Raw genomic sequence first — 26,454 nt, forward strand, 5'->3', positions numbered from 1 at the left:
AGTATTATCATTATCTAAAACACTATGTCAAACTCATGGAACATGCAACTTCTGGACCAATTGCACAGCATATGAAACTCAATCTCCTCCAAAGGTTGAATGCAACCAAATTTCATCTATTCCATTTCTCCTGCATCTAGTATCACAACCAGTATTATCGTCATCTAAATTACTATGTCAAACTCCTAGACCATGCAACTTCTGAACCAATTGCACAGCATATGAAACTCAATCTCGTCCAAAAGTTGAATGAGACCAAATTTCATCTATTCCATTTCTCCTACATCTAGTACCACAACTACTAGTAGATTAGATACAGTTAATTAATGCTCTAACAAATGGCCTTTCTACTGTATTTAGGGCATAAATATCTGTTACACAGAAATAGAGTGTTTGTATAAAGTGATATATCATGACAGTATCTCCATCTATAGTGAGCCAAAAACAGTTGCACCATCAATATATTTGCAATCGAATATTGCACGATTTTCTGGGACTTGGAGGATATTTTTTCAGAGACGATTTAAAAGCTTCCTTTCTTGGTAAATGAACAATATTGTGGATCTCAACTGCAAAGCAGAAGGTGAAACAGGATAGTGGAGTAATTGGTGTCTTCCAGCATACTTCGGGGATGCAAAGCATGTTAAACAAAAGTCAATTGGCTTCTCTCTGGCAGAACATCAACAAAAGCATATTCACAGACACAAATTGAAAGTGGCTCTTGAACGGCAATTGACTAAGTAAATATAGCATTTTAAAATCTTGACAAATATGAAAAAATAAGCACTTCCACAGGGATAAAAGCATAAGATTGACTCTGTTTAGCTGCAGATGTGGCTTTCAGCTTAGTTACCATATTTATAAATTTACACTTGGCTACAAAACATAAATCTGAAAATTGCCATGCTTGACAAATAAAAATGTCCACAAAGCTGTACAAAGAAAAAATTTCCTTTTCTTCATTTTTCACATAAGTGACATCTAGTATAAATTTCTGACTTAAAATTGGAAAAGTGACTGATATTTGCTTGCCAAAGTTCCATATTCCTATGTATTGTCAGACCTCTTAATCTGCTTCTTGGGCCTAAAAAAGGTCGCAATCATACAAACCATTATAACAGTTAATCTGACTTATATGCAAAGTTTCAATTCATCAAGCATAAGAATGAATATTTAAAACACAAAAGAAAACTGGAGCAAACCGTGATTTCAATGGGAAGACGTGTATCAATCCGATGTTGATAGTAGAGATCAATGCAGTCAACACCAAGTCGTTTCAAGCTTCCCTCACATGCAGCCCTTACATAAGCTGGATCACCACAAACCTCCCGCTTTCCATCCACAAATCTGACCCCAAATTTTGTTGCTATCTCCACTTTCTCTTGTATCCCTCCCTTCAAAGCCTACATTCATTTTTTCAAAACATTAATCATCCAGGGTACACAGATTAATACATATCAATACAAACAGTTTTACCTGATCAGTTCTTAGGACAGAATATATCTCAATCTTGCCTACTTCTACAAACTAATATTATGCTATTTGTTTCCTTTATATGATGATCCTGTCTAAAGAGGCCAAACTATTTCTAACTCATAGTCTTTCACAACACTTCAGGTTTACTCCTTTTGTTAGGTCTCGACTACTTCTTCGCTATGATCTTCCCAGTAGTTCATATAGGAGCTATAGCCGATTCATTCCTCTAGTTCATTTACAGTTTCCTCTAATCCAAATTTCACCTTGGATTTTGTATAAACCATGCGAAGCAGAGACACAGAAGATACTGTTGAGTTTTTAAAAATAATTTTTTTAAAAATACTGAGTCCCAACGCAATATCAATTCCAAAAAGTTAACCAAGGAAAGGAGCTATCTAAGTTCTAACCACTGCACTTGTACATTTGTAACTGGGGAGCTGAGAAACTGGACTAAGGTACAAGTACTAAAGCATGATTTACAACAATCAAGAATCATACTGATACAGTTCGGGCTACAGTACCTTGCCGACGAGTATTTCGTTGGTGTACGGCCCGTACATCTCGGCGGTGTCGAAATGGGTGATGCCTCGGTCAATAGCATAGTGGATGAGCTTGATCATGTCGGGCTCGGGCTTGGGCGGGCCATAGAAGGCTGACATGCCCATACAGCCCAGCCCCTGAGCTGAAACTTCAAGCCCCTGCGAACCCAGCTTGATTCTGGGCACTTTCACTTCTTCTCCTGCTGCTGCCGCCATTTTCACACACGACAGAGAGGAAAGAGTCAACTCCAGTACAGAGAGGAAAGAGTTGGTGGAAGAAAGTATGGTGGTTGAGCCTCTGACGTAGCAGGTGACAGCTGAGGAACCAATTCCTTAACTACGCATTTTGTAAGCAGGTTGGTGTTTTATTTATTGGAGAATTGCAGTTTTTATCCTCAATGTTTGGCCAATGTGTCAAATTAGTCCCTAATATTTAGAGGTAGCAAACAAATTCATTTAATTAAATTTACCCATATTCACTCATGAATAAATAGATATGGGTATCTTAAATTTTTGCATATGAATATAAATGGGTTACTCAATAATACTCATTTATATTAAATTTACCCATATTCACTCATGAATAAATAGATATGGGTATCTTAAATTTTTGCATATGAATATAAATGGGTTACTCAATAATACCTATTTAATATATGGGTATTATTGGATAATCCATCAAACTTAATTAACCTATTTAAAATTGTAACCCATCAAACCTCCTCTCTTTCCCAACCATTTTTTTTTCAATTTTTCATTTTGTTATGATATTAACTACTTTTGTTTCATTATTATTATTATTATTATTTGTTGGTTTTATCTTATCATTTTATTTTCTCTTAGTTTGTTAACTTGCTCATTTTTCAGTATTACCAATTTATGATAAGTTTTAGCCTCTTTTCTTACCTTTCCAAAATAAAAATTTTAATTTACATACAAAAAAATGCTAGGGTTTCAAGATTTTTGAATTAAGTTTTTATGTTGACTTTTATAGTACTTAGTTCAATTTTTATATTCTTATTGTTCAATTATTAAATAATATATAATTTTACAACATAGAATACGGATGGGAAAAATTGATAATTAGACTTATTGAATATTATAAGTAAATATTTAAAACTAATGATGGGTGCAAAATGTGGTGTACATTGATAATTTAGTTTGTAGAAATGCATTTAAATGAGTTTACAAAAAGTTAAAATTAATGGATTATAAATGGATAATTGGGTTACCCAATTCAATTTTTGACTTACCCATTTATACTTATCTAATTAAATGGGTATAAATGGGTTGACTCACTTATACCCATTACCCATTTTACCGAACACAAATCCATCCAAATCACCCATTTTGACACCTCTACTAATATTTCTTTCGATCAAAATAAATTTGGTTTTCAAAATTTCATATTTAAGCAAGTTTAGAATAACTAATACTCAAAATTAAATTTGTGTCATTCAAAAGTTTTGACTTTAAAATTTTTATTCCTAAAGTTTGAACTTTCGATTAATATAGTCCCTTGGTTTTTAAATAAGCATAGTCATAAAATAAATTGAATATGAATTGAATAAAATATGTACTATAACAAATGTGTTCCTAAATACCGACAAAAATCTCAAAAAACACTTCACATCGTAACAAAACTATCCTTTAGCTAAAGAGTGACTCTTTATTAAATTAGTTACAAACTTAAAAGCTATACATGAATAATATATAAGGTAAAGCTAGCTAAAGAAGAGAGAATATTAATTTAAACGTGTAACTTTAATCTAACTACCATTATACAAATTCTTGCAATACTTGAGGACATGGACTTCAAATGGTTATAGTTAGAAACTGTCATACAATAACTAGTGAGGTAAATACCAGTAAAAGTGCTTTTAGACAATTTTGAAAAAAAAAAATCTTTTGTTATTTTTCCTTCGTGTTAAAACTATACGCCACTGATAAATTTTTAAAGCAATTATTTAATATTCATAACATTGATAATTTTTTTGAATAATTCTATAAAATATACATTTCATTTGAAACTTACTTGATAATATTGAAATGTTAAAAAAAGGAGAAGAAAAAAGAAAGGAAAAGCTATTTGATTATCAGCTTAATTTACATACAGTGTATATGCACATATTTCAAAGGAATATTTAGTTGCATGTTTAGTAATCAATGTAAGTGAAAAAAAAATTATAGAACTCGTGATCTATTAATTATTCATAATGCAAAGAATAATTGCATATATTATGCCAAATTCAAGACCAATAATATGTGCCAAAAAAAAAAAGACAGATATGGAAAAACTAGTGGCATGAATAGATAAAACAAAGAAAATAAAACAAGCAGGAAAAAGAAGTTTAGTTGGCACTCTGTACTTATGTAAGGCAATTCCAATTCAGTTTGTATCTTTTTCCATCCTAAAACCCTTAATATCATTATTTGAAACTTAAAGGACTATAATAATTCAAACTCTAAATAACAACAAGTTGATTGACCGTTAGAATTGTTAGATTTCTATCAATTATTCTAAATTTTCATAAAATTAGAAACTTTAGAAACCAAATTCGTTTTGATAGTCAAAACATTAAAGCAAATATGGCACATGGGCCATACATTGGAACTAAAAATATTATTTCTCCCTGATTTATTTGTTTGTTTATTTTTTTAACAACGATTATAACTAATCATTGGATTTGGATGGCGAGGTTAAAATGGACTTTTTTTCTTCTCTCTCAAAACAAAAAGGAGTATTTAATTTTTTTTTTCTCAAAACAAAAGGAGTGAGATAGAAGTAGACAACCCATCCATTAGCTTGATGTTCATGATATTGCCACTAATTTGAAAAAAAAAAATGGGAAATGCTCTCGTGTAATTCTAGCACAATTATCGACTTACGTGAATGATAATTGAATACCACATGCTATTACAAAGTTACAGATAAGGTTTATTTTTAGTTTCTGATAAATTTAGTTTTGGAAAAAGATTGTGCATCATTCCAAAACAGTCGTGAACAATTGCACCAACAACCATTCTTACCCTCTTTAATTTGATTTTTGAGATTCACAATTTTCTAATCTAGAGATATGTGGAAGATTCTATATTTAGTTATTAATATAATGTATATATTTTTACTATTTGATGCATAACAATTAATCTGAATCTGAATTTAAAATCTAATTTTGCATATCTATCATGTATCTAAAGTGCATACTAATTAATTAGTACGTGAATTATTAGTCCAGTCTTATTGTTCAAAATTAGCAGCTATTTTACTTTTTTATTTTTAAATTCAATTTAACATGCACATTACTGCACGTGACTAAATTCTGTCAATAATTCAAAATAATTCTTCAAATATCCTAAATTTGCTTGAAATTGGATACATTGAGGACTAAATTTGCTCTTGCCAAAACTTTAATGGCTAAAACTACACAGGTACTAAACATCAGGGACCGGATTTATTTTTATCTGAGCTTTAAAAACTAAAACCGCACAAGTATTAAATATGAGGGACTAAAAACTATATTTTTCCAAACTTTTTAATCAATTGGATTAATTATCTATCTTGACAATTTAACTCCAATGATGTACGTACAGAGATGTAACTAATTCCTTTGTTAGATCTCTTTCCTAATCAAGATAGTTCAAAGTTATCAATCCAACTCTCAGTCGGCACCTAATTATGATTTGTTTGGTTCTCAAGAGTTTTGCTACATCCGGAGATGCAACATTATTAGAATAACCTAATAAGTCTTACGATAACGTGCTCCATCACCATCTGCCATATTAGAATAACCTTAGGTAAGAGAACTTTCTACTCAATCTTCATGACTTTTCCACCATTCTTTCTGTCAATGATCCTGCTTTCTGAAGCATGTCTAATCCAGTTATGATCCTACTTTCTGAAGCATGTCAATGCTCCACCACCATTTTTTCCACCAACTGCAAGCTGTTGTCAAAATATACACATTCATGGGATCTTGTTGACCTAGCTAGCTCTTGGAAAATCTGCTCTGGATAAAATACATACGTGAGATCGAGAGTCGATCTGATAGCACCACTGATCAGGGATACAGGGGCTTATCTAGTTGCCAAGGATTTTGCAGAAGAACATGTCATTCATTATGAAGAAGCATTTGCCCCTATTTTGTTTGGATACTATAGTTCGAAGTTTGCTTGCTATTTGTGCGTTTGGCAATAATTCAACATTTCAAATAGATGTAAAATGTATTATTTCCTGTTTGAATTGCAATTTTCTAGAATTTTTATAGAAAATGTACTGTAATGATTTAATATATGTAAGGGAAAAAAATGATTGAGAAATGTGTTCACGAACCATCTAGAAAATTTTTGGTGAAAAATGGCTTACCAAACAAGGAGCAACTTCTTGAAGATACAATCCAAAAACATCATATCTCAAAAAAAGTGTCACAATATTTTTCTATAAAAACTCATAAAAAAATGCAACCCAAACAAGGCATTAAATTTTAAGTGGAAATTTTTATGTAGGGAAGGAAGATTTGGGTACAAGAAAATTAATATAAGAGGAAAATATAATATGAAACTATCGAGTTCAACAGAAAAGCTAGATAGGCAACATTTGCTGGATTCGAAGGAAAGAGTTGTGTATTGATTTGGCCATGGCGGAGAAGAGGAGAAATATTGGAGCGATGGGTGGGGGCAGAGAAGGAAGTGAAGAGAGGCGGAGCTGGTGGAAAAGGGAGGGAGAAGAAATTTGGGTTAAGTAAGGAAGGTGAGACTTAGGGGGTGTTTGATAAAATTAAAGTTTAAAATCTAAAATTTGAAATCTGAATTCATTAGCTTATTGAATTATTAAATATTAAATCTAATATATTTGAGTGTATATCACGCTCAGTGATAAACTATTAGTTTATCACTTAATTTTGAGAGTAAGTTTTGTCTAGAAAATTCAGTATCACTTAATTAATTAAGATGTTCAATTTTTGGTTATCAAACGATCTGAATATGTTAAGATCTAATCCATTAAATTTAAGTATTAAATTATGTTATCAAACAGAACCTTAAAAAATACTAATTAACCGGACAAGCCTATAACCTGTTTATCTTTTGGAATAAGTCGATAATCGTAAGGATGAGATACATCCATAACTAGAACATGTTTCTTCTCCATCTCCACCACCAAGAACTCGATCCACAAGACATTAAAGAAGTTGGCGAGTTCTCCTAAATTATGATCCGATTAGATTCACTCCAAAGGATAATCAAGAATGGTTTAAGGCACGTCAGCAGAGAGAGTTCAATTATGAAATGCATGTAGCCCCAGAAATAGATTCAAAATTTCAAATCAGTGAGGGATTTTAACATTCTTGGTTGGGCTCCAATATTATCTCTTCCAAGTTATATCTATCCAACTTTGATCAAAGAGTTCTACGCCAATATAATGAACAAAGGTGGGCATAGTAGAGAGGTCATCAAGTCTTGTGTCCATGGGAAGCAATTGACAATCACTCAAGATACATTGGTGGCTTATTTTGGGTGCAATAGTGAAGGTCCAAGCATTGACTTGAAAAAGGAGTTTCACTCACCTGATGACGATTGGGATCCTGTTTTAGTCATGGTGTGCTTTAAGCAATCTTTTGATTACACTAGAACTTCTCAAAGATCTACACTCACGGCTAGTACATTTGAACCACGCCATCAGATGATCTTACATTTGTTTTCAAGAAATGTGATTCCAAAGAAAAGTAGCATGAATGAAGTCTGCAATAGTGATCTTTATTTCTTGGATTGAATGTTCCACAATCGAACTTCTCCATATGCTTGGATTCCACTCTTGAATATCAGTATCAACCATATAAAGACGGTTGCTAGGCATCATACTACCAAGCTTAGGTTTGGGTTCCTACTCTCTTATCGTTGCTATTTGAATAAGAGAGAGTTAATACAAAAGACATGGAAAAGGTGCATGCGAGGGTTATTTATGAGCTTAATGAATATACTCTACATGAATTGAGTATAAGGGCTGCTGATATTTTTCATCCACCAAGGCCTAGAAGATCTAGCCAAGCAAGGGATCAGCAATCTTCATTGTCCACTCCATGAAATAAAGATGAAACTAGCTCTTCAATGTCTGCACCACCACTGCCACCTTCACCTTCCCAATCAAATTGGTAGCACCTTTTCAACATGATTAATTGTTTTCAAACCCGAGTGGAGGAACACTTTGATCAAATCGATGCCAATTTCGAATGCTAAGACATTCGAGTGCGTCGCATCGAGGATCACTTGGGCATTTCCCAACTCTAACCATTCACTCATGCACCTTCTAGTGAGGATTAAGGATTTCAGGGCACTACAACCACTTCTGGAAGCATTACCTCAATTTTGCTCTCTGTTTCTTTTTGCTATTGCCCTTGTTTCAATTTTAGTTGTATTTCTTTTGCTTTATGGATTACTAATAGTAGGACTTATGCCGTGCTACTTCTGACTTATCTGCAGTATTTATTAAGCAGTAGACTAGATGTTTGTAAACTCATGGTTGCACTGGCCTTCATCCTTTGTATTTAGGGAGTATTTCTTTCTTTTGTTGTTTTATCTTTGCCACACATTGAAGACAATGTGTATTCAAAGTGTGGGGGAGGAGATATTTATGCTTCATGAATTCTTGTTGGCCTTGATATTGGACATGTTAGTTGTGCTTGTATTTGTGAAAATTTTGAGTGTGTTGGCAAGGAGTTTAGTCCAAATATAAAGGGAAATTCTGTCAAAATTTTTTTGAAAATCTTGTGCCAGATTGCAAAATTACCCCAGAAGTTTTCAAAAGTTCACTAGTTCCTGCTATTAGAATTGAATTTTTCCTATATTTTGAAATAAATTTATATGACTAAGGAAGTCAATTTCATATTTGGCTTGGAAAGTATTATTATGTGATTAGAATTTTTGCATATTCTGGTGAAATAGAGAAAATTATGCCTAAAATTTTGTTGTTAAACAAGATTTCTTGCTTTAATAGATTTTATAAGTAAATGATTGATATAGTTAATAGAGTTATTCCCTTCCTATTCTTTAATTTCTTGAGGGAATTCATCAACCTTTACCTTGATTAAAAAAAATTTGTGTTCCTCATATGATTTAAGTACTAATATACAAATGTTAAATTTCGCGTCAAAAGGTATTTAAATTAAGAGTATATAATGTAAATCGAATAAGTGAGGTTTTGAGTAACTAGGGATCTTCATTTAAAAATATCGATTTTCGCGTCAAAAAGCCTCTTCACAATTTGAGAGAGCTATTTGATAGTAAAAAAAGAATAAATCCCTCTTGAAGTAAGAAAAGTGGCATGGAAGAGAAAAACCTTGAAGTAATTATATGATTTGATGACTTGTACAATTTAGTTAGACTAAAAGATTAAGTTTGATATGAAATTAAGATATAATTATTTCTCTTTTACTTGATAGTTGATATTACGAGTATTTATGGCAATTTGAATAATTGCATAATGATAGTTTACAAAATTATGATGAGGAGCTGCATTTTAAAAGTTTCACATTATTTAGTTCATTCTTAAATCATTGTTGTATGGTTTTTCCTATTCCTTGAGGACAAACAATGATCTAAGTATAGGGGAATTTGATAAATGTTCATTTTACATACTTTAAAGGACATTTATTTTCTTACCTTCATCAGGAAATTAGGGTTTTCAAGAATGAAACTAACTCTTTAAATTATAAATTTTTATAAGTTTCATTTTGTATCAATCACATGTATTTGAGCAACTTTTTTTAAAGCCCCGTACACCGGGCAAGATGCCAGCCCCAATTTATTAATCTGAATTGATAAAGTTACAGAGTAGTGTGAGAATAGAGCTAAAAGACTAGGGGTACTACTCCTTTACAATTATTGATTTATACGAATATAAAGGAATTGTCTAGCATCTAAACATGAGATTCCTTTCACTCGCTTTGATAGAGTGGTAGCATTATAAATAATGATTGTCACGTAATTGCTGCTTGCTTCACAAGTGCATCAACTGTTGAGTTGGTCTCCTTATAGCAATGTTCCAAAACAAACTCGACTTGGGTTAACACCTACTGTATTTGCCTAATGATTACATCAATCCTCCAAGGCAGAGCTGAAATTTGTTTTACTAAGTTAAGCAATTGCACAAAATCCATGTACACTATCACCTTTGTTAATCCAAGAGATGTACAAAGTTGGAGACCTTCCAAAAGAGCCCTCGCCTCTAATTCCATGTTCGTGTGAAATCCATAGAAGAATGAGAGAGCACCCTGCACGTGGCCACATGGCCATTAGGATTCCTTATAATGCCCCCTCCTCCTGAATAACCTAGGTTCCCAAGAGATGAGCCATCAACATTCAACTTATTGTAGGGGAAGAATGGCAAGAACCAAACTAAAGTGATGCATTTTGTTGATGCCAGCCTTCTTGAAAAGGGTAACAATCCCAAATTCAGCCAGGCATCGTCTTCTTGACTTGAGGTAGTAAAGGAATGAGCTGCTTCAATACTGTGAAGTGACCAGGAGACCTGACGGCAAATTTGATCTGGAGATATGACCACATCCTCATAATGGCCTTATTCCTTGCCTTCCACAGTTCCCAACAAATCAACACAGGCAAAAAATGAGCTAAGGCAGCTTTTAGAGAATTCCCAAAGGTATGCATCCACCAACTTTGTAGCTTTTGTATGAGTGAATCCATAGCAGCTCTTTGAAGACCTAGCAACTGCTCAAACCACTCCCAAACTTGATTAGCTACCTAACACTCTATGAAGGAATGTCTCAAAGTCTCCTCAGTGGTGCAAAAAGAGCATTTTGAAGGTAAATAAAAACCAAAGTGCTGCAATATATCTAGAAAGGGAAGCATGCAATTAAGCAAATGCCACATGAAGATCGATATTTTGAGAGGAATACACCGGTCCCAAATGAGCTTTCACGAAATTAAGGGAGGATTGGCAGGCTTTTGAAGCTTTTCCATGGCTAACTGAAGTTTGAAATGATCATCTAGGTGGCCGCCTAGACTAGAAGATCCCGACCTATTGAGATTTGAAACCTTTCCATTGAGAATATGCCACCTATCCTCCAGTGTAAGCACCTCGCAGATGTGATCCAAATGCCATAATCAATTCAATTTGATCCACTTCTTCCCAGAAAAATTGAGACATAATCTACTCAATTTGGCACAAAACACTTTTTGGGGATTCCAAATCCTCAAAGATGTATAAAGGAATAGCCAGTAAAACATGTTTGATCAAGATCAAACGTCACCTGACAAATAGCAACTTCGTTTTCTAGCCTACAAACTTGTTTTGCATTTTGACTATTGTTGTCATTTTTTGAAGAAAAATAAAATTTACGATCACAGGTTTAGAAAAATGAATTTTAATTAATTTTGAGTGAAAAATGAGTTTTTAATTTTTAGAAAATGGACCTAAATGGGACTTAAAAAGTGCGATGATTTTGACCCAAAAATAAAAGTTTAAAAAGGGTTTTTAATAAAAAAAAATAGGAGTCACCACTTGGTAATGAATTAAGGTGTACCAAATCACCTAGAAATAAATTTCAAATAAAAAGTAGAGAAAACCCTTTTTAAACGACTCCAAATCTTCGAAAATCAGAGAAAAAAGTTCAGGAGTTACGATCGAAGAAAAGGAAGGCAAGGATAAAATCCAAAGCACCCTTTCAACCTAACTAAATCTAGTTGCGTGATTTAGTTAAAAATTTTCTTAATTTAACCTAAAAGCTTATCACATTTGGATGTTTACTATATGAATGCAAACCTAAATCTAATGGCTATCGGGAGGGTCAAGATATTTCTTCAAAACTTGATTGGTGCAAATCGTATTAATTGTGACGCCCAAAAGTGACTCCTTAAAGAGGTCACGAAATTGCAAAAAATGATACTCGAAAGAAAGAAAATAATAAAAATATATATAACCTAAGGGAATGCATCATAATGGGTGCGGGGAACTAACACTCGTGACTTCAATTTTTCCTTTTATCGAGGGAATACAAGCGTGCTAAGTGTGAGACCCCGAAATTTTACGTGTCTTTATAACCCTTATATGATCTCACTTACTTTTGATTTTCGATTCTTTTAATGGTTGAATTTGAGTCAAGAGAGTGAATTTTGTTAAGAAAAGTTTCATATTCTCAAGTTGTTAGAAAATCTTGAAATTTTCGCAGGAAGTTCTGCGCAGATTTGGGAAATTGGCTATAATTTCGTACAGGAAAGTCGGAATTGAGTCTTGTTTGTTGTATTTAAAACTAGACTCATAGGACTTCCTACTCTATCAATGCAGAGTTTGATTCAATCCCTAGAAATTCCAGAAATTTGGTAAAATTGGTTGAAAATTCTGTCCTGCACAAGTTACAATAGGAATGTTGTAGTAGCTTATGGCTCAATTTGGACCAATTTATGAACTGAATCTCTTTGAGGTATCTTCTAAAGATTATTAGTATTTGAAGTCTAGTTTTTAATAGGCCAAGTTTTGTGAATTTTTGAAGTTATGATTTTTCTAAAGAAATGGCATAAGTTAGGGTTTTTTGTGCATACTAGGGTTTTTGGTGTGTTTTGGTGCATTTTGGTAGTGTGATCATTTAGTGAGGTATGTGCACTAAATTTGGTGGATAAGAATGAGTATTAGGTCAGAAAAGTGTGTGATTAGAAGTGTTAATAATAAGTGAGTGAACCATAACTAAAAACACAAGTACGCGCGAGTTAGAGAAAAACGGCTCGAACCGACGTGCACCGTTTGCTACCGAATGAGTGCATCACTTGAACACTACTTTATTACCTTAATCTCCTTGCTATTAATTGATTAAAATCAGCCCCAAAATATCCTCAAGGCAGGCGAAATATTGGACCAAGAAAAAGAGAGAAAAGAAAGCAAAAATGAGAATTATTCTTGTGGTGACACTTGTCGGATGCATAGGAAATTTTGACCAAACCTTTGTCTTTCCTTTTTATCTTCTTCTTGGCTCCATTTTCTTCCATTTTTCTTGAGCTTGGCCGAAATTTTAGGGGAGGAAAAAACAAGAGAGAAACCTTCAACTCCAACTTCAACTTGTGCTTGAATCTTGAGTTCCAATCAAAGTTTGTGCAAACTATTCCATAAAACTTGCTCACTAAGAAGATTTAAAGACTTTGGTAGAGTGATTTTGGAGAGGAAAGCTCTAAGCTACCATCTTTATTGAGGTTACAAAGTACTTTGGTAAGAAACTTCCCTCCACTTCATATATGTGTAAACTAGTAGCTTAAAGTTGTAGTTTTGGTAGCTTTGTGAGGAAATTTCATGGGTTGAAGTAGTATTATGATAAGTTTCAGTTTTATGATGAATTCTCTACTCTTATATGATACTTAGTAATTGGCCATGGTTTGATAACTTAGCCATGTATAATATTGAGGAATTATATGCTAGTTTGACTTACCTAAAGAAATTTTCAGCTTTAGCTTCAAATTCCCAGCATTGATAGTGGTGAATCTGCCCTATTCTGACTAGCTTCATTTGGCCATGATGGAGGTCGAATTGGGCTTAGCTTAAAACATAAAAGTTGTAGAAAATAATGATTTATAGCTTCCTGTAAAATTTCATCTCAATCTGAGCACTGTAACATGTGAAATGACAAAAATACCCTTGACTGCCATAGGTTGAGTTTTGCAGACAGTTTGACATTTCATCATTCTGGCTTCGTTTTTTCACCTTGATCCTTATCAAATTAGCATTTGGCCAAAACACAAAATTTGTATTCCTATGTTTTAATTTCCAACGCATTCAAAAACACTTCAATCAGACTTTTGTAGCCTGAGTTATTGTCATTTAAACCCAGTGCTGTTAACCAGCCTGACGGTGAAATTCTAGTTCTGTAATTTGTAGATTCGACCTGGATAAACTGTGAACTAGGTTGAGTTTCTTCATGAAAGTTGTAGCCATTCGTCTTACCTTCAAAACAATATACATTTTACCCCAATCCGATAGGTGTAGCTTCAGTTGTGACCAATACGCTAAAAGACGTCAAACCTATCATTTTGTTCTTTGTCTTAAACCTTATTTCCGGTCACTTTTCTAGCTGGTTTTGTAATTGAATGACTTTTAGCCTATTGAACGACTATTGTAATGAGATTATTTGTGTGTGATTTTGGGGGCTGATTGAGAAAAACAATGAAGCCATAAATAGCTGGAAAATAGGTAAATACAAATGGCGTGCTGCCCAAATTTTCACTCGAAAGTTAGGCATATGTACCTGTAACTTGAGCAACGATTTGAGGTCAAGTTGGACTTGGATCGCCTATGGTATTCGAGTTTTCTTTAGTCGGGGTATATAAGCTAAAATTTTACCAGAACTCGTACCCTTGAAAAGTGAAAGTAGTGATCCTTTCAAAATACGATTTTTTCGGTCTTTGATACCAAGTGTAACTTCTAAAGTCGAAACCACTTCTTGATCATAACTAAACAAGCGAACATGAATTTTTCGAAATTTGATAAGTATCTTGAATACTACCTAAACGAATTGCATTTACTTGATTTTCTTGAAACGAAACTCCTATGTTTCGAACTTTATAGAGTTTTACATTCGTAAATAATATTTTATTGTAGATTTGGACTCCAACCAAGGAGTTGGACCTGAACGTGACTTTTGAGAGACACTAGACCTTTGGTGAGTGCTTCCAAATACCTGATTGAACTGAACACTTATTTTCAATACTCGACCAATATGATCGAATGATATATATGATTGGTATGATCGGGTAAGGGTGTACTTTATCGTACTTGCCCTAATGTGATATGTACTCGTTATTATTGCAAGTGACTTGATATACTTGTGCGTGACTTGTAAGTGCTGAGCGGCAGTATGTACCACACTCGATTCGAGTGGGAGGTACCTCTCATTCCTGTCTCCGTACTTTTATCTTGATTCAGTCGATTGGAGATGTTATCTCATCGAATTCTTGGAAACCCAAACCCCATTGGCTAGTTAATCGAGTCGAGCCGGTAAGGGATTGGTCGATTAGATAACGAACCATGGGTATCTAGTGTTGTCGAGTGGAGTGTTATCTTCTCGACTAATCGGTATACTCGAGTATTACCACCAGTGTTTATTGTGGAGTTCGGGCCCGGTAAGAGACTTGGTTGGTAGACAGAGATTGGAGTTAAGTGGTGTACTACTGGACTAGTTACTTTACTTGAAAGTTGACGGAGTGTCAACTAATACTTGATCAAGCTCTGGTGAAAAAATGGGAATTTGGCTCCTGAGAACCATTTGTATCCTTATACATTGATTGTTATTCGAAGTGTTATTGTTCTTTTGAAAAACAAAAAGAGTTTTCACTCGTTCATTTTGACATTTGCTATTTGACGTGTTATTACTCACTTTCATGAATTGTTATGCTCGTTATTTTGTTACGTGATATTTGTACTTTTCAATAATGGCCAACTAGCTATTTGAAACCTCATTGGGCTTTTAACTCATTCAACGCCATTTGTTTCCCTTACAGGGGGTACGAGCGAGGCGTGAGACTGGTACAGGCTAGCGTAGTCTAATAGGTTTTTAATTTTGCGATTGTACTCCCGCTAGTGCTCAATTAGGACTGAATGTATCTGAAACTTACATCTTTTGATATATGTGGGATTGTATGAATGTTTGAAACAGAAATGAATGTATATGTATGTTTCAATTTTGGAAACTGGTATTTCTTTTCCTCTTGAGGTTATAACCTATTATACTTGAAGTGAGTTAGTGAGTTCTGGCAAGAGTTGGGCAGGCAGTCCGCCAAACCCGAACCCTTTGGTTCGCCTTAGGGAAAGGTGAGGCTGTTACACTAAGACTAGAAAGCCATACTCGTCTATATCTTATATTTAAAGGGTAATTCCTCTATCTAATCAAACAAATAATCTAATCTAGTTCTAATTTGCCTAAATGAAAATGCAAGTCAAGATATCATGAATCGCATAAGGGAAAGGGAAATATAGCATGCAAAATGAAGAAAGAGTCTTAAAAGTAAAACATGCATGGAAACGTAGTGAGGCATGCAAAATGTGATTCTAGCTTATGAACGGCCCTAACGGGTCTAGCGTTGGACTAGCCATTGTCTACAAGTTCTTACTAACATTGGACTAGTGAAAAAACGGGAAAAAGGGCCGCGACTAGCGTTGGACTAGTGTGGTAACGTCATACATGTATTATAATCAAATAAATCATATAAAACATAATAAAAGCAAGTAAACACATAATATCACATAAAACACATAGCACATAAGCATAATATCTAGATACAAAGACCCTAAGAAAACAAGTAAACACGTAAACACACAAGCAAATAAAGCAAATAAAGACCTAACTATTACATTTGGGGGCCCTAACTGCATTCTAAGGAGGGGAAAAATAAAATAATAAAATAAATACCTAACTATTACATATTCTATTTAAATACATGTCTTGAAGCCCCTAACTATTACACTTTGGCATTTAAATGCCTCTCAAATAATCCCAAATTAAATTAAAATAAATATACAAAATTAAAAAAACAAATAAAGTGAATAATAAAATAAAATAAAATAAATATACATTCAAAAAACATGCAATTACACACATAGGATCAAGTAGAATTAAAATAAAGGAGTAGAGTGTACTTCCCTTGAATTGGTGACCTAATGAAACGAAATTTCTCTTATTTACCCTCCAAAACAAAGAAATGATTAAGGTACCAATTTATTTAACAAATAAAAGCAATAACATGTAAAGAAATGGAAATAGTCAACCAAGGCATTGAAATGAAAGTAAACAACCGCTTATTCAAGAGATTAAAACAAACAAGGGCCTAATTGAAACAATTATAAAAGTTTTAGGGGTCAAATTATTATTATTACAAATATTAGGGGTCCAAATTAAAATAAAATTAAGGATTCAAAACAAGGCCTACCGCACCCAAATTCACAAAGGTAAATCAAATACCCATGAAAATATCACCCAAATCCTTAAATTTTTTATAAAACCCAAATAAAAAATTATCAATCTATACAAAATATTAAACCTTGAATTTCATCCTAAAACCCATAAATAATCTGTCCAAAAATCACATTAAATCATACCAAAGAAAATTAACATTTTAAAGGGACAAGATTGATTGATTTTTCCAATTTTCTGGGTCAAATCAGAATTATTTAAAAACATAGGGATCAAAATATAATTTTGGATAGTATTTCATGCAAAGCTTCGAAGAAACTTGCTGCAACTAAAACTTTCTGCAACCCTTGATACTTTTAGGACTTCACCAATCTCACGCGACAAAGTTTAACAACAATTTCAAACCAGAAACTAATCTCAAGTTCCATAAGCTTATTCAAGAGATTAAAACAAACAAGGGGGCCTAATTGAAACAATTATAAAAGTTTTAGGGGTCAAATTATTATTATTACAAATATTAGGGGTCCAAATTAAAATAAAATTAAGGATTCAAAACAAGGCCTACCGCACCCAAATTCACAAAGGTAAATCAAATACCCATGAAAATATCACCCAAATCCTTAAATCTTCGATAAAATCCAAATAAAAAATTATCAATCTATACAAAATATTAAACCTTGAATTTCATCCTAAAACTCATAAATAATCTGTCCAAAAATCACATTAAATCATACCAAAGAAAATTAACATTTTAAAGGGACAAGATTGATTGATTTTTCCAATTTTCTGGGTCAAATCAGAATTATTTAAAAACATAGGGATCAAAATATAATTTTGGATAGTATTTCATGCAAAGCTTCGAAGAAGCTTGCTGCAACTAAAACTTTCTGCAACCCTTGATACTTTTAGGACTTCACCAATCTCACGCGACAAAGTTTAACAACAATTTCAAACCAGAAACTAATCTCAAGTTCCATAAGCTTATTCTACATTCAAGGGAACGGAAAACTAGAATGAAAAAAGTTTACAAACTCCAGGTTCATCCAAAAAGATCTCCACCAGGTTTCTGGGTTTGCTTTATCCAAGTACAGACCAAACGAAATGAATTCCAAGCCAGATTATGCAACTGATGCTCTTTATTTCTAAAACTTAACGCCCAAGATACACAAAACGGGAAAAAGGGAAACAACCACAAGAGGATCATCAAAAAACAAACATGATAAAGCCATGGAATAAGCTCACCAAACCAGCGGCAAAAAAAAGGAAATTTGACAGTTCACGCATGATAGGCTCTGATTTTTGCAAAAAAAAAATGTGTTAAATCAACACAAATAGGGGGTAACATTACCTGAGAATGATTTCGTGGTCAGTTGAACATGAGATATGCCCAGAAACGCACGCTGATTCCAGAAACGAAGTTGAGAAATTCGTCGCAGAAAACTTCAGCAATGATGAACCCGATACTTGGGTCCCGATTTGGCTCACTTAGAGCTGTTTTCTCACAGAAATTTGTGAACAAAATTTCTTCTATTGTCTCCCAGGAGTGCGTAGAAACCAAAATATCCCACAGAAAACTACAATTGAAGGAGAAATCTGGCCCCAAAACAGGCTAGTTCATCAGCCTGATGAAGAAAATTTTTCGGCAAGTTTTCTTCCTTTTTTTTTACTCGGTCTTCCCCCGTACTTTTCCCCTATTTTTCTTGTCCTAAGCCCTCTGTTCTTCCCCAGATTCTTCTTTTCCTGGTTTCTTTCTTTTCTCTTTATTTCTCCTCCTCTCCCTTGCTTTGTTCTTCCCCGAAACCCTCTTTTTCTCCCTTTTTCTATTTCTTTTTTGTTTCTTGCTCTCCACAGTCTCCTCCTTCCTCTCTCACTCTCCTCAGATGCTCTCTTTCTATCCCTTCCAATCCTCTTGCTAGTTTCTCCTTTTTCTTGCTTTTTCCCTGCGGCTCCTCTGCTTTCCTTTTTTTCCTTCTCGATTTTTCCTTCCTTCTTTCCTTTGTTGCCCGCCACCCCTTTTTCCTTTGCCTTCCTTTTTCTCTTTTTTTTTCCAGATTTTTCCTAGACTTCCACTTGTCCTCGCCACCTAATCTAGCAAGTGTTGTGGAGTCAAAAGAAATCAAAGACACATGGCTCATTTGCATGCACTCTACCTAGTTATTGTGCATGGCCTCCAGCTATGTTCTTTTCCTTTTTATTTTTTGTTTTTCAAAAAAAATTTATGATAAATAAAATGTTAATTCCTAATTGAGATTGCCTTACAAAAATGACATTTTATTTGGAAGAAATTGAGTTTGAAAAAGATTAAAAATAGATTTTTGTTGAGAATTTTCTTTTTTAGAAATTTAATGCAAAAATGCTTTAAAAAGAAAAATGATGAACCTTAATAAATAAAAACTAACTACCATTTTGCAAACTTAATCAACTAAAATAAGATAAAATAAAAACAAGAATAAATAATAAAAAGAAGCTAAAATTGAATTAAATAAAATTAAAATTTTGGTGTCTACAACTATCAAATGTTGGAAATACTCATTTTGCATCTCCCCTTAAAAAGCTGACTTCCTAAATACACAAAGGGTAGCCTTTGACTTCGAATCCCCGTCAACCAAGTTTTCATCCGCTCTTTTGTAGTAGAGCACCATTACAAAATCGCATAAAAACTCGTCTTTATTAATCTTTTTTTCCCGATCCATTTTGGTACAGCTCCAGGAAATTCATAAGGGTTTTCAATGATTGCCGGTCCGCTCTTGTAAAAATGACTATGTCGTCTGCAAAGGCCATATAAGACACTTGTAAGGCACCTCTCAACTGAGTATAAGATTGAAATTTCCCCGATTAAACTAGATTGATCAACCCTTGACTAAGGGTCTCTGCCACCAAGATAAAAAGGAATGAAGATAAAGGATCTCCTTGTTTTAAACCTCGAGCAGACTAGAAGAACCCATTTGGCTTCCCATTAACAAGAATTGAAACCCAAGACGAGTTTAAATTGTTCATAACCAAATTCATAAATCGAGAATGAAAACCAAATATAAGAAGTAGCCTAGATAGGAAATTTCATGGTACATGATCAAATGCCTTCATAATGTCAAGCTTGAAAACGATATTATGGCCCCTGCATTTTTATCAATTGCGTCCACCAATTCTTGTGCTAGCAATGTATATTCGAGATCTCATGATTGTGCTAGCAATGCTAGCAACGAAGGCTGATTGTTCTCAGGAGATAATTAAAGGCAATACATTCTTTAACTTGTTGCAAAGGATATTGGAGGAAACTTTATTAATAAAGGTACATAGACTTATCGGTCGAAAATTTGAAAAAGCCTATGGTGAGTCTTTCTTTGGTATTAAAACTATAAGAGTACTAGTGATACTCTTTAGTATAGGCACTCCACACATGAATTCATGTGCTGCCTAATAGACATCCTTCCCAATAATTGCCCAACATTGTGTGAAGAAATATCCAGTAAATTGTGTGAAGAAATATCCAGTAAATTCATCCATTCCTACTGCATTTTGCTCATCAAGCTAAAAAATCACGTTTTAACCTCCACTTTGGAGAGTTCCCTCAAAAGATAGCCATTCTATTGCTTGGATACAAGGGGCGGAATGTTTGCTAATAAGGTTGAAATAGATTGCTCATTCACGGTTGATGATGTAGTGGACAATAGATCACGGAAAAATTGACAACCTCAACTCCAATGTCGTGTTCGTTATCCGTGTAATACCCTTGGGAATTTTTGATCTTATGAATAGAAAGCTTTGCTTTTTTATCTAAAAGCATTGAGTGAAAGAACCTTGTGTTGGAGTCTCCTTCTTTCAGCCAGTTTACCCAAACCTTCTGCTTTCAACTAGACACTTTAGTAGAGAGGCCTTTGCTTGGCTCCATTGCATCCTATTCTCCACGTTATCATCCTCTTCGAACTATATTTCCTTTTGTCGGATTTCTTCTTCGGCTTTTACGATGTTTTCAAAAATATTTTTGAACTCTTGTTTGTTCCACTCACTTAGAGTTCTCTTCAATCTCTTTTGCTTTTGCATGAAAAGAAACATCCCGTAACCTTGAAGTGGCTGCATCCAACTTTGTCGCACCACTTCCTTAAAATCAGAATGTTTCACCCATGTATGCTGGAACTTGAAGGCCTATGCCCCCGTGCCTCTATCAACGGCAAACTGCATTAACAGAGGACTATGATCCGAGCCGACCCTGTTCAGATACTGAACTACCAAGTTGGGAAATAGCTGCTGCCATGTTATATTTATCAGGATTTGATCTAAGCGCTTCCATACACACCAGCCTTGGTGAATACCAGTCTAAGTAAACCAACGCCCATTGATAGCATTGTCTTCATTCCACATCTGGTGATGCAATTAGCAATCGTTAATAACTGCTAAATCTTGTGAAGCACGGCCCAAATATTCGTCAGATGTCATGAACACATTAAAATTGCCCCCACAGTCCATGGCTTCGACGTTAGATTCCCCGAGATTGATACCAAATCAGCCCATAGATTTCTCCTTTCAGCTAGTGTGCATTTAGCATAAACAAAAGAATAGCAAATCTCACTACTCCATGACACATGTGTGACAGCAAAGTGAATGAATTGCTCCGAATTAGCTAAGACATTAACTGCAAATTCCGACTTCCATAAAATCCAGATTTTATTAACAACATTACAAACAATAAGGTGAAATTCAAATTTTATTCTAACTGCATCAAGTTGAGAAGAATCTAGCATCGATTCTAAAATTACTCGGAACGAGATTGAATGCATCCGTATTAACTTCTTCAATCGCCTGACCGAAGCTCTTCTAGCCACTCCCCTTATGTTCCATATGAATGTATTAATCATTGGAAATAGAAGGAAAAGAACTAGAGAAAATTGCCTTCATAGACTGTCTAGTGACACTGTCTTAGGCAAATTTAGAAATCTCCACTTCCTACATTGCTTAGCAGTGGCATCATTATGTGGGATGGGAAAAAAGTGATCAATCTACTTTTTGAACGTGTAAAAATCCTCCATCACAAAGCTGCTTGGGGTGATCAGGTTGTGGTTCATTCGTGTCCGTGTGAGATTCTAATTAGCCTCGTTGCTTCGGCATATGGTGCTTGTCATCAAGAATTCCTTTTGCCAGATTATTGGATTCTAAAATAATCAAACTCCCAATCTGCCCACAATCCTGACTTCCATTAACACGCCTCTGATTCTCCGCGCCTGATATATTAAATTCGTCATTGGAGAGACCCAGCTCTTGATTTTTCGTGTCCTGCATAATAGAAACCATTCTGGTTTACGGTACTAATATACTTGCATGGTTAATGTTTAAAGCTCCCTTTGCATTCTCATTTAGTAGCACTTGATCTGTAATTTCCTGATGATTCACAAGTCCTGAAGTACCCGACTTGGACCCTTGTTGATTAATTTGAGATTTTGGTATCCAAATCTTCTATTTTCAAGTCTCTGAACTGTTGCATCATACTGTGCCTACTCTTGGGGATTGCCCGGATCATGACCGCAATTGGCCTCTTTGTGGCCTAGCTTATGGCAAAACAAACAGAAGTCTGGGAGATTTTCATACTTAATATGTTGCGAAAACCTAGCTTGTCCATTAGCAATCCAAACTTTTCAGGTAGCTTCTACTGAAGGTTAACTTCGACACAAAACCTTGTTACCCTGGTCTAGTTAGAGACATTGTTGACACACCGACCTTTAGGAGTTCCCTAATAAGTCGGGCAATTGAGAGGTGCAACCATTTTGCTAAAGAAGTGCACAGGCAAATGTGGCAGCGAAAGTTAGATTGGGACTATTGGCGATTCAGTATCAACAGAGAAGGAAGGAGTCCACTTGAAAACCCATATTGAGAACCCATGGAACATCCATACTCACTACAACAAAAATGGCCTTTCCTGACATACATATGAGGACACTTGACGGTTTGTGTCATTATAGCACTTCTATCATTACACTTGTTATCAAATCAATAATTTATACTCTTTTTTATTTTATTTTATCTGATATAAGAATAATAATGTATCTTTAGACTACCTATTATGACACTTGAAAAAATGTGAGATGCACCAAAAAAAAATTAGAACACAAAATGGCGTCGTTTGATTTTGGCGGAAGATTGCTTTGCCAAAACACTTAGTGAAATTTCAAAACCTCATTTTGCCTGCTGAAATTTTGCTTCTTTTATCTCTCTCACAAACTCTCTCTCTCTCTCTCACTCTCTCGGCAAACTATCTGTCAAAACTCTTGGCCAAAATTTTGCTTTCCCCGAAGAGTTTTTTCTATTGAATCTCTCTGCAATCAAACTACCCATGTTTTCCCATTGAAGATATGTAATTACATGATAAATTTTTGCCCTAAATTGATTTTTCTTGGTTGTCTGCCTGAATCTGAAATACCAATTTTTGCCCTCCTTCTCTCTCAGCCAATTTCCTCTCCTCTGCTCCCTATCTCTGCCGTCCAGTCGCCCCATCGAAGAGGATGAGTTCAGATTCTCTAGAAATTATTTCTTAGCAAAAGAATTAGGCAATTCCGGTAAGGAATCTGGCCACAAGCTCGCAGATATCGATGTCGTCGATGAACAGGTTATACTCTGCAATTTTTCTATATGTAAATTTTAGTTGGTGGTTTCCTACAAAAAAAAAAAGTTAACTTTTTGGGCCTTTTCCTTACTAAATAATGCAGGATCTAAGGGAAGCCCTGGCCAATATTGAGCAAAAACATGAGAAAGAAATTGGTGAATTAATCAAAAGTTACAAGAGCTTGTAGCAAGAGTGGGTTTGTGAGTTAAGCTACGGCGGGATATAAATATATATGTAGTATTTTTTAATTATTTTTGGGAACGTATTGATTTAGACTGTCAATGTAGAAATGTTTGGTACTAATTTTAGATTATGCTGGATAATTAACAGGTGTGGATTTGGGCTTGAAGATTTTGCTTCGACTGCAAAAACTGAGTATTCTGTTGTTGTACTCAATAGTTATCTTCAGTCCATAAATCTCAAGCAGGTACGTCAACTTCACCACCCCTATATGCTTTGTATTCTATTTCAGTGCAGGATTTTTGTTGAAGTTTCAGCTAATTTTCAGAGTTTTAAGTTGATCATTTCCTTCCATTCATAAAAGACAAGACCTTCCCCAAGAACTCTTAGACCTTTGTCCTCTGGAGGAGGCCTTTTGCGTACCTCAAGCTTAGCCTCAGCCTCAGCTAGTTGACGATTCAGTTTTTCGAGTGCAGGGGTAAGATGATCAGGCTCCAGGGGAAGCGTGAGATATAAGAAGTGGGAATGGAGAGAAAATATTGAAACCCAAGATGTTTAAATTTTAGTGTATCAACTTTAGCTGTTAAATCAAAACCTCCTGAACCACTACACAAGATAATCATGTATCTACTTTGAAAACTTTGTTTTGTCGTTATATAGTATCAATCTACTCTTTAATTATGTGAAAACCAAGCTATACAATGTAAAACTTTTCTCGTCTCTTTTTTTCTCTTCTTTTTTAAAAAAAATATATATAACCCGCAGAATCTGTTCAACTGCAACTTGATCCCTATGCTCATCAAACAGCTCTGGTACATAATCCATGTCACCTTTTATGTTCAATCTCATGATCTTGAACTTTACCCTGCTCTTTAGACCATCCAGCTTGTCATTGGACTCTGGAGGCTCCAAAAACTTGAAAATATTTCTTAGAGATGACTTCTATTTTGAACTTAAAATATGCTTGCTTTTAGTGGTCAACTTTAGTGTTTTCTGATCTGTATTTAGAATGTATCACTGCTTGCAGTGTTTTCAATCACTTGCTTGACGATAGCCCATTGCCTGCTAACGAGACTTCTTCATCAGTGCTTGTTGCAACCTTTTCCAGTACACATTCACTAAATGGAAAAGGATCTACAGGAGGTGGAAAACTGAGTGGAAATGGTGAAGTAGAGAAGGGGCTGCTGACGCTAATTTCCTCAGATGCTCCTGGACTTCAGGTATTGTAACCTATATTTGGACTTTTTTTTTATGATCAGTAGGTAGGTTGCAACAATATGTACTAATTTCCTGGATTCCTTTTTAACTGCTTATACATTTTTTCTACATTTCAACCAGATCATTTTTGGAATTGTAATGCTTCAACACTTTGTTTTCTTTGATTAATTATCCACCAGTTCTTTCCTATGATTTCCACGTTTGTGACCCCAATGGCCGCTGGTACCTGGCTGATAGTGGCTCTGTTCCTAGGGACCTTTTACTTCTCACAGGCAAGGCTCTCAGCCATGCTACAGCTGGTCTGAGGCCTGCGGCTTCACATCGCTCTGCATTGGATAGGCATTTCGAGCAATGAGAGCTCGTGGAGCCAGAGTAATAGACATTGCTGTTATTGTAGTTGCTACTGATGTTGGAATTCGACCTCAAATAGAAGAGGCCATTGCTCATGCCAAAGCAGCTGGAATGCGAATTGTTATTGCTATAAACAAAGTGCGCTTGCATTTATTCTGAGATTTTCCACTGTGTGTTGGCTTGTATATCATTTAGTCTCATTTGCATTCTGCTTTTGATGTATGAAACATGATGAAAAATCTCCTCTTGCTTATGGGAGTTGGCATTTTCAGTTCTCATAATCACAATACTGCTAAAGTTTGATGTTTCTAGATTTTTGCATCATAGCATATTATCTTATATGCATTCTGTTCTTTGGGATAATTTTAAAAGTCCTTTGGGTTTCTGATTGACGGAATGTATAGCAGGGAGCATTACCTGCAGGTTGCTTCTATCTCAAAAAAAAAAAAAAAAACTCCTGACAATTAAAAGTGTCAGCATAGAATTCGATATTCTAATGTTGTATACTACCTATCCTGACACTTTCAATTATCAAGAAAAGGGATTTTTGTTGGTAGATGGGATGTTATAATAGCATAGTTTTCCTGACATGTTGAATAGTATGAGTCTATCCCAACATTGGAAGGGACAACACTCGCCCTAAGTGTGAGAATAGATAAAGTGTCAGGTTAGATTATCTATACTGACACTTTTAAATGCTGTTAAAGGCCATTTTTGTTGTAGTGACTCCACACAACTAGTAGTGGAGGTAATCCTATTTACGGTCAAACCGTATTAAAATATGCCAAGAATCAAGTAAGCCAATGAAGTGATCACCCTTGAATCCGACGGCCTTAAAATCCTTTCGCAACGACTCCATATTTTGCCTTCCATTGGAAAATTTCCCTATTAGCACATATCTAAAGCGACTAGACAATGATTGAACATCTTCTTCTAAAAAGAAAATGGTAGGCTTACCCTTATAGATAGTAGCATTCCTCATAATCGTAGGCTGGTTGGAAGTGAAAGAGCAGTCGTTTGCGAGATTTGTTGCTAATGTTAGCCGAGGGTACTGTTGGAGAATATTAGTGAATGAATTTTTTGATGGGGATGCAAGCCCTCCAGCTCGTGGCTGAAGGGCTACCATTACGGCCATGGGTGTAACAACCCTAAGATTCGAAGCTCAAAAGAGAGGGAGGGGGAGGCTAATGCCCATCAGGGA

General features: G+C 34.8%; 2 protein-coding genes across 2 annotated transcripts; one reads left to right on the top strand and one right to left on the bottom strand.

Moving 5' to 3' along the window:
- Nucleotides 1-1,130: 1,130 nt before the first annotated feature.
- On the bottom strand, nt 1,131-2,326 carry LOC113765359 (IN2-2 protein-like). The gene is made up of 2 exons (XM_027309503.1): nt 1,998-2,326; nt 1,131-1,403 (listed from the first exon to the last, which is right to left on the bottom strand). Exons 1-2 carry the CDS (start codon nt 2,229-2,231, stop codon nt 1,146-1,148), a joined length of 492 nt encoding a protein of 163 aa, XP_027165304.1. The 5' UTR covers nt 2,232-2,326; the 3' UTR covers nt 1,131-1,145.
- Nucleotides 2,327-7,431: 5,105 nt separating this feature from the next.
- LOC113766090 (translation initiation factor IF-2-like) lies at nt 7,432-25,412 on the top strand. The gene is made up of 8 exons (XM_027310316.1): nt 7,432-7,608; nt 10,382-10,445; nt 10,605-10,665; nt 23,348-23,507; nt 23,608-23,687; nt 23,835-23,931; nt 24,659-24,904; nt 25,242-25,412. Exons 1-8 carry the CDS (start codon nt 7,432-7,434, stop codon nt 25,410-25,412), a joined length of 1,056 nt encoding a protein of 351 aa, XP_027166117.1.
- Nucleotides 25,413-26,454: the final 1,042 nt, after the last annotated feature.

Source organism: Coffea eugenioides, chromosome 3, assembly GCF_003713205.1.
Source record: "Coffea eugenioides isolate CCC68of chromosome 3, Ceug_1.0, whole genome shotgun sequence".
NCBI lineage: Eukaryota > Viridiplantae > Streptophyta > Magnoliopsida > Gentianales > Rubiaceae > Coffea > Coffea eugenioides.

Bases quoted from the DNA above. Each gene is read 5' to 3' on its own strand.
- LOC113765359 (XM_027309503.1), bottom strand. From the start codon at position 2,231: ATGGCGGCAGCAGCAGGAGAAGAAGTGAAAGTGCCCAGAATCAAGCTG. The intron at 1,404-1,997 runs GTACTGTAGCCC...AAATGAATGTAG, and splicing joins ACGAAATACTCGTCGGCAAG to GCTTTGAAGGGAGGGATACA.
- LOC113766090 (XM_027310316.1), top strand. From the start codon at position 7,432: ATGAACAAAGGTGGGCATAGTAGAGAGGTCATCAAGTCTTGTGTCCAT. The intron at 10,666-23,347 runs GTATGCATCCAC...CTTCTCTCTCAG, and splicing joins CTTTTAGAGAATTCCCAAAG to CCAATTTCCTCTCCTCTGCT. The intron at 23,688-23,834 runs GTAGCAAGAGTG...GATAATTAACAG, and splicing joins ATCAAAAGTTACAAGAGCTT to GTGTGGATTTGGGCTTGAAG.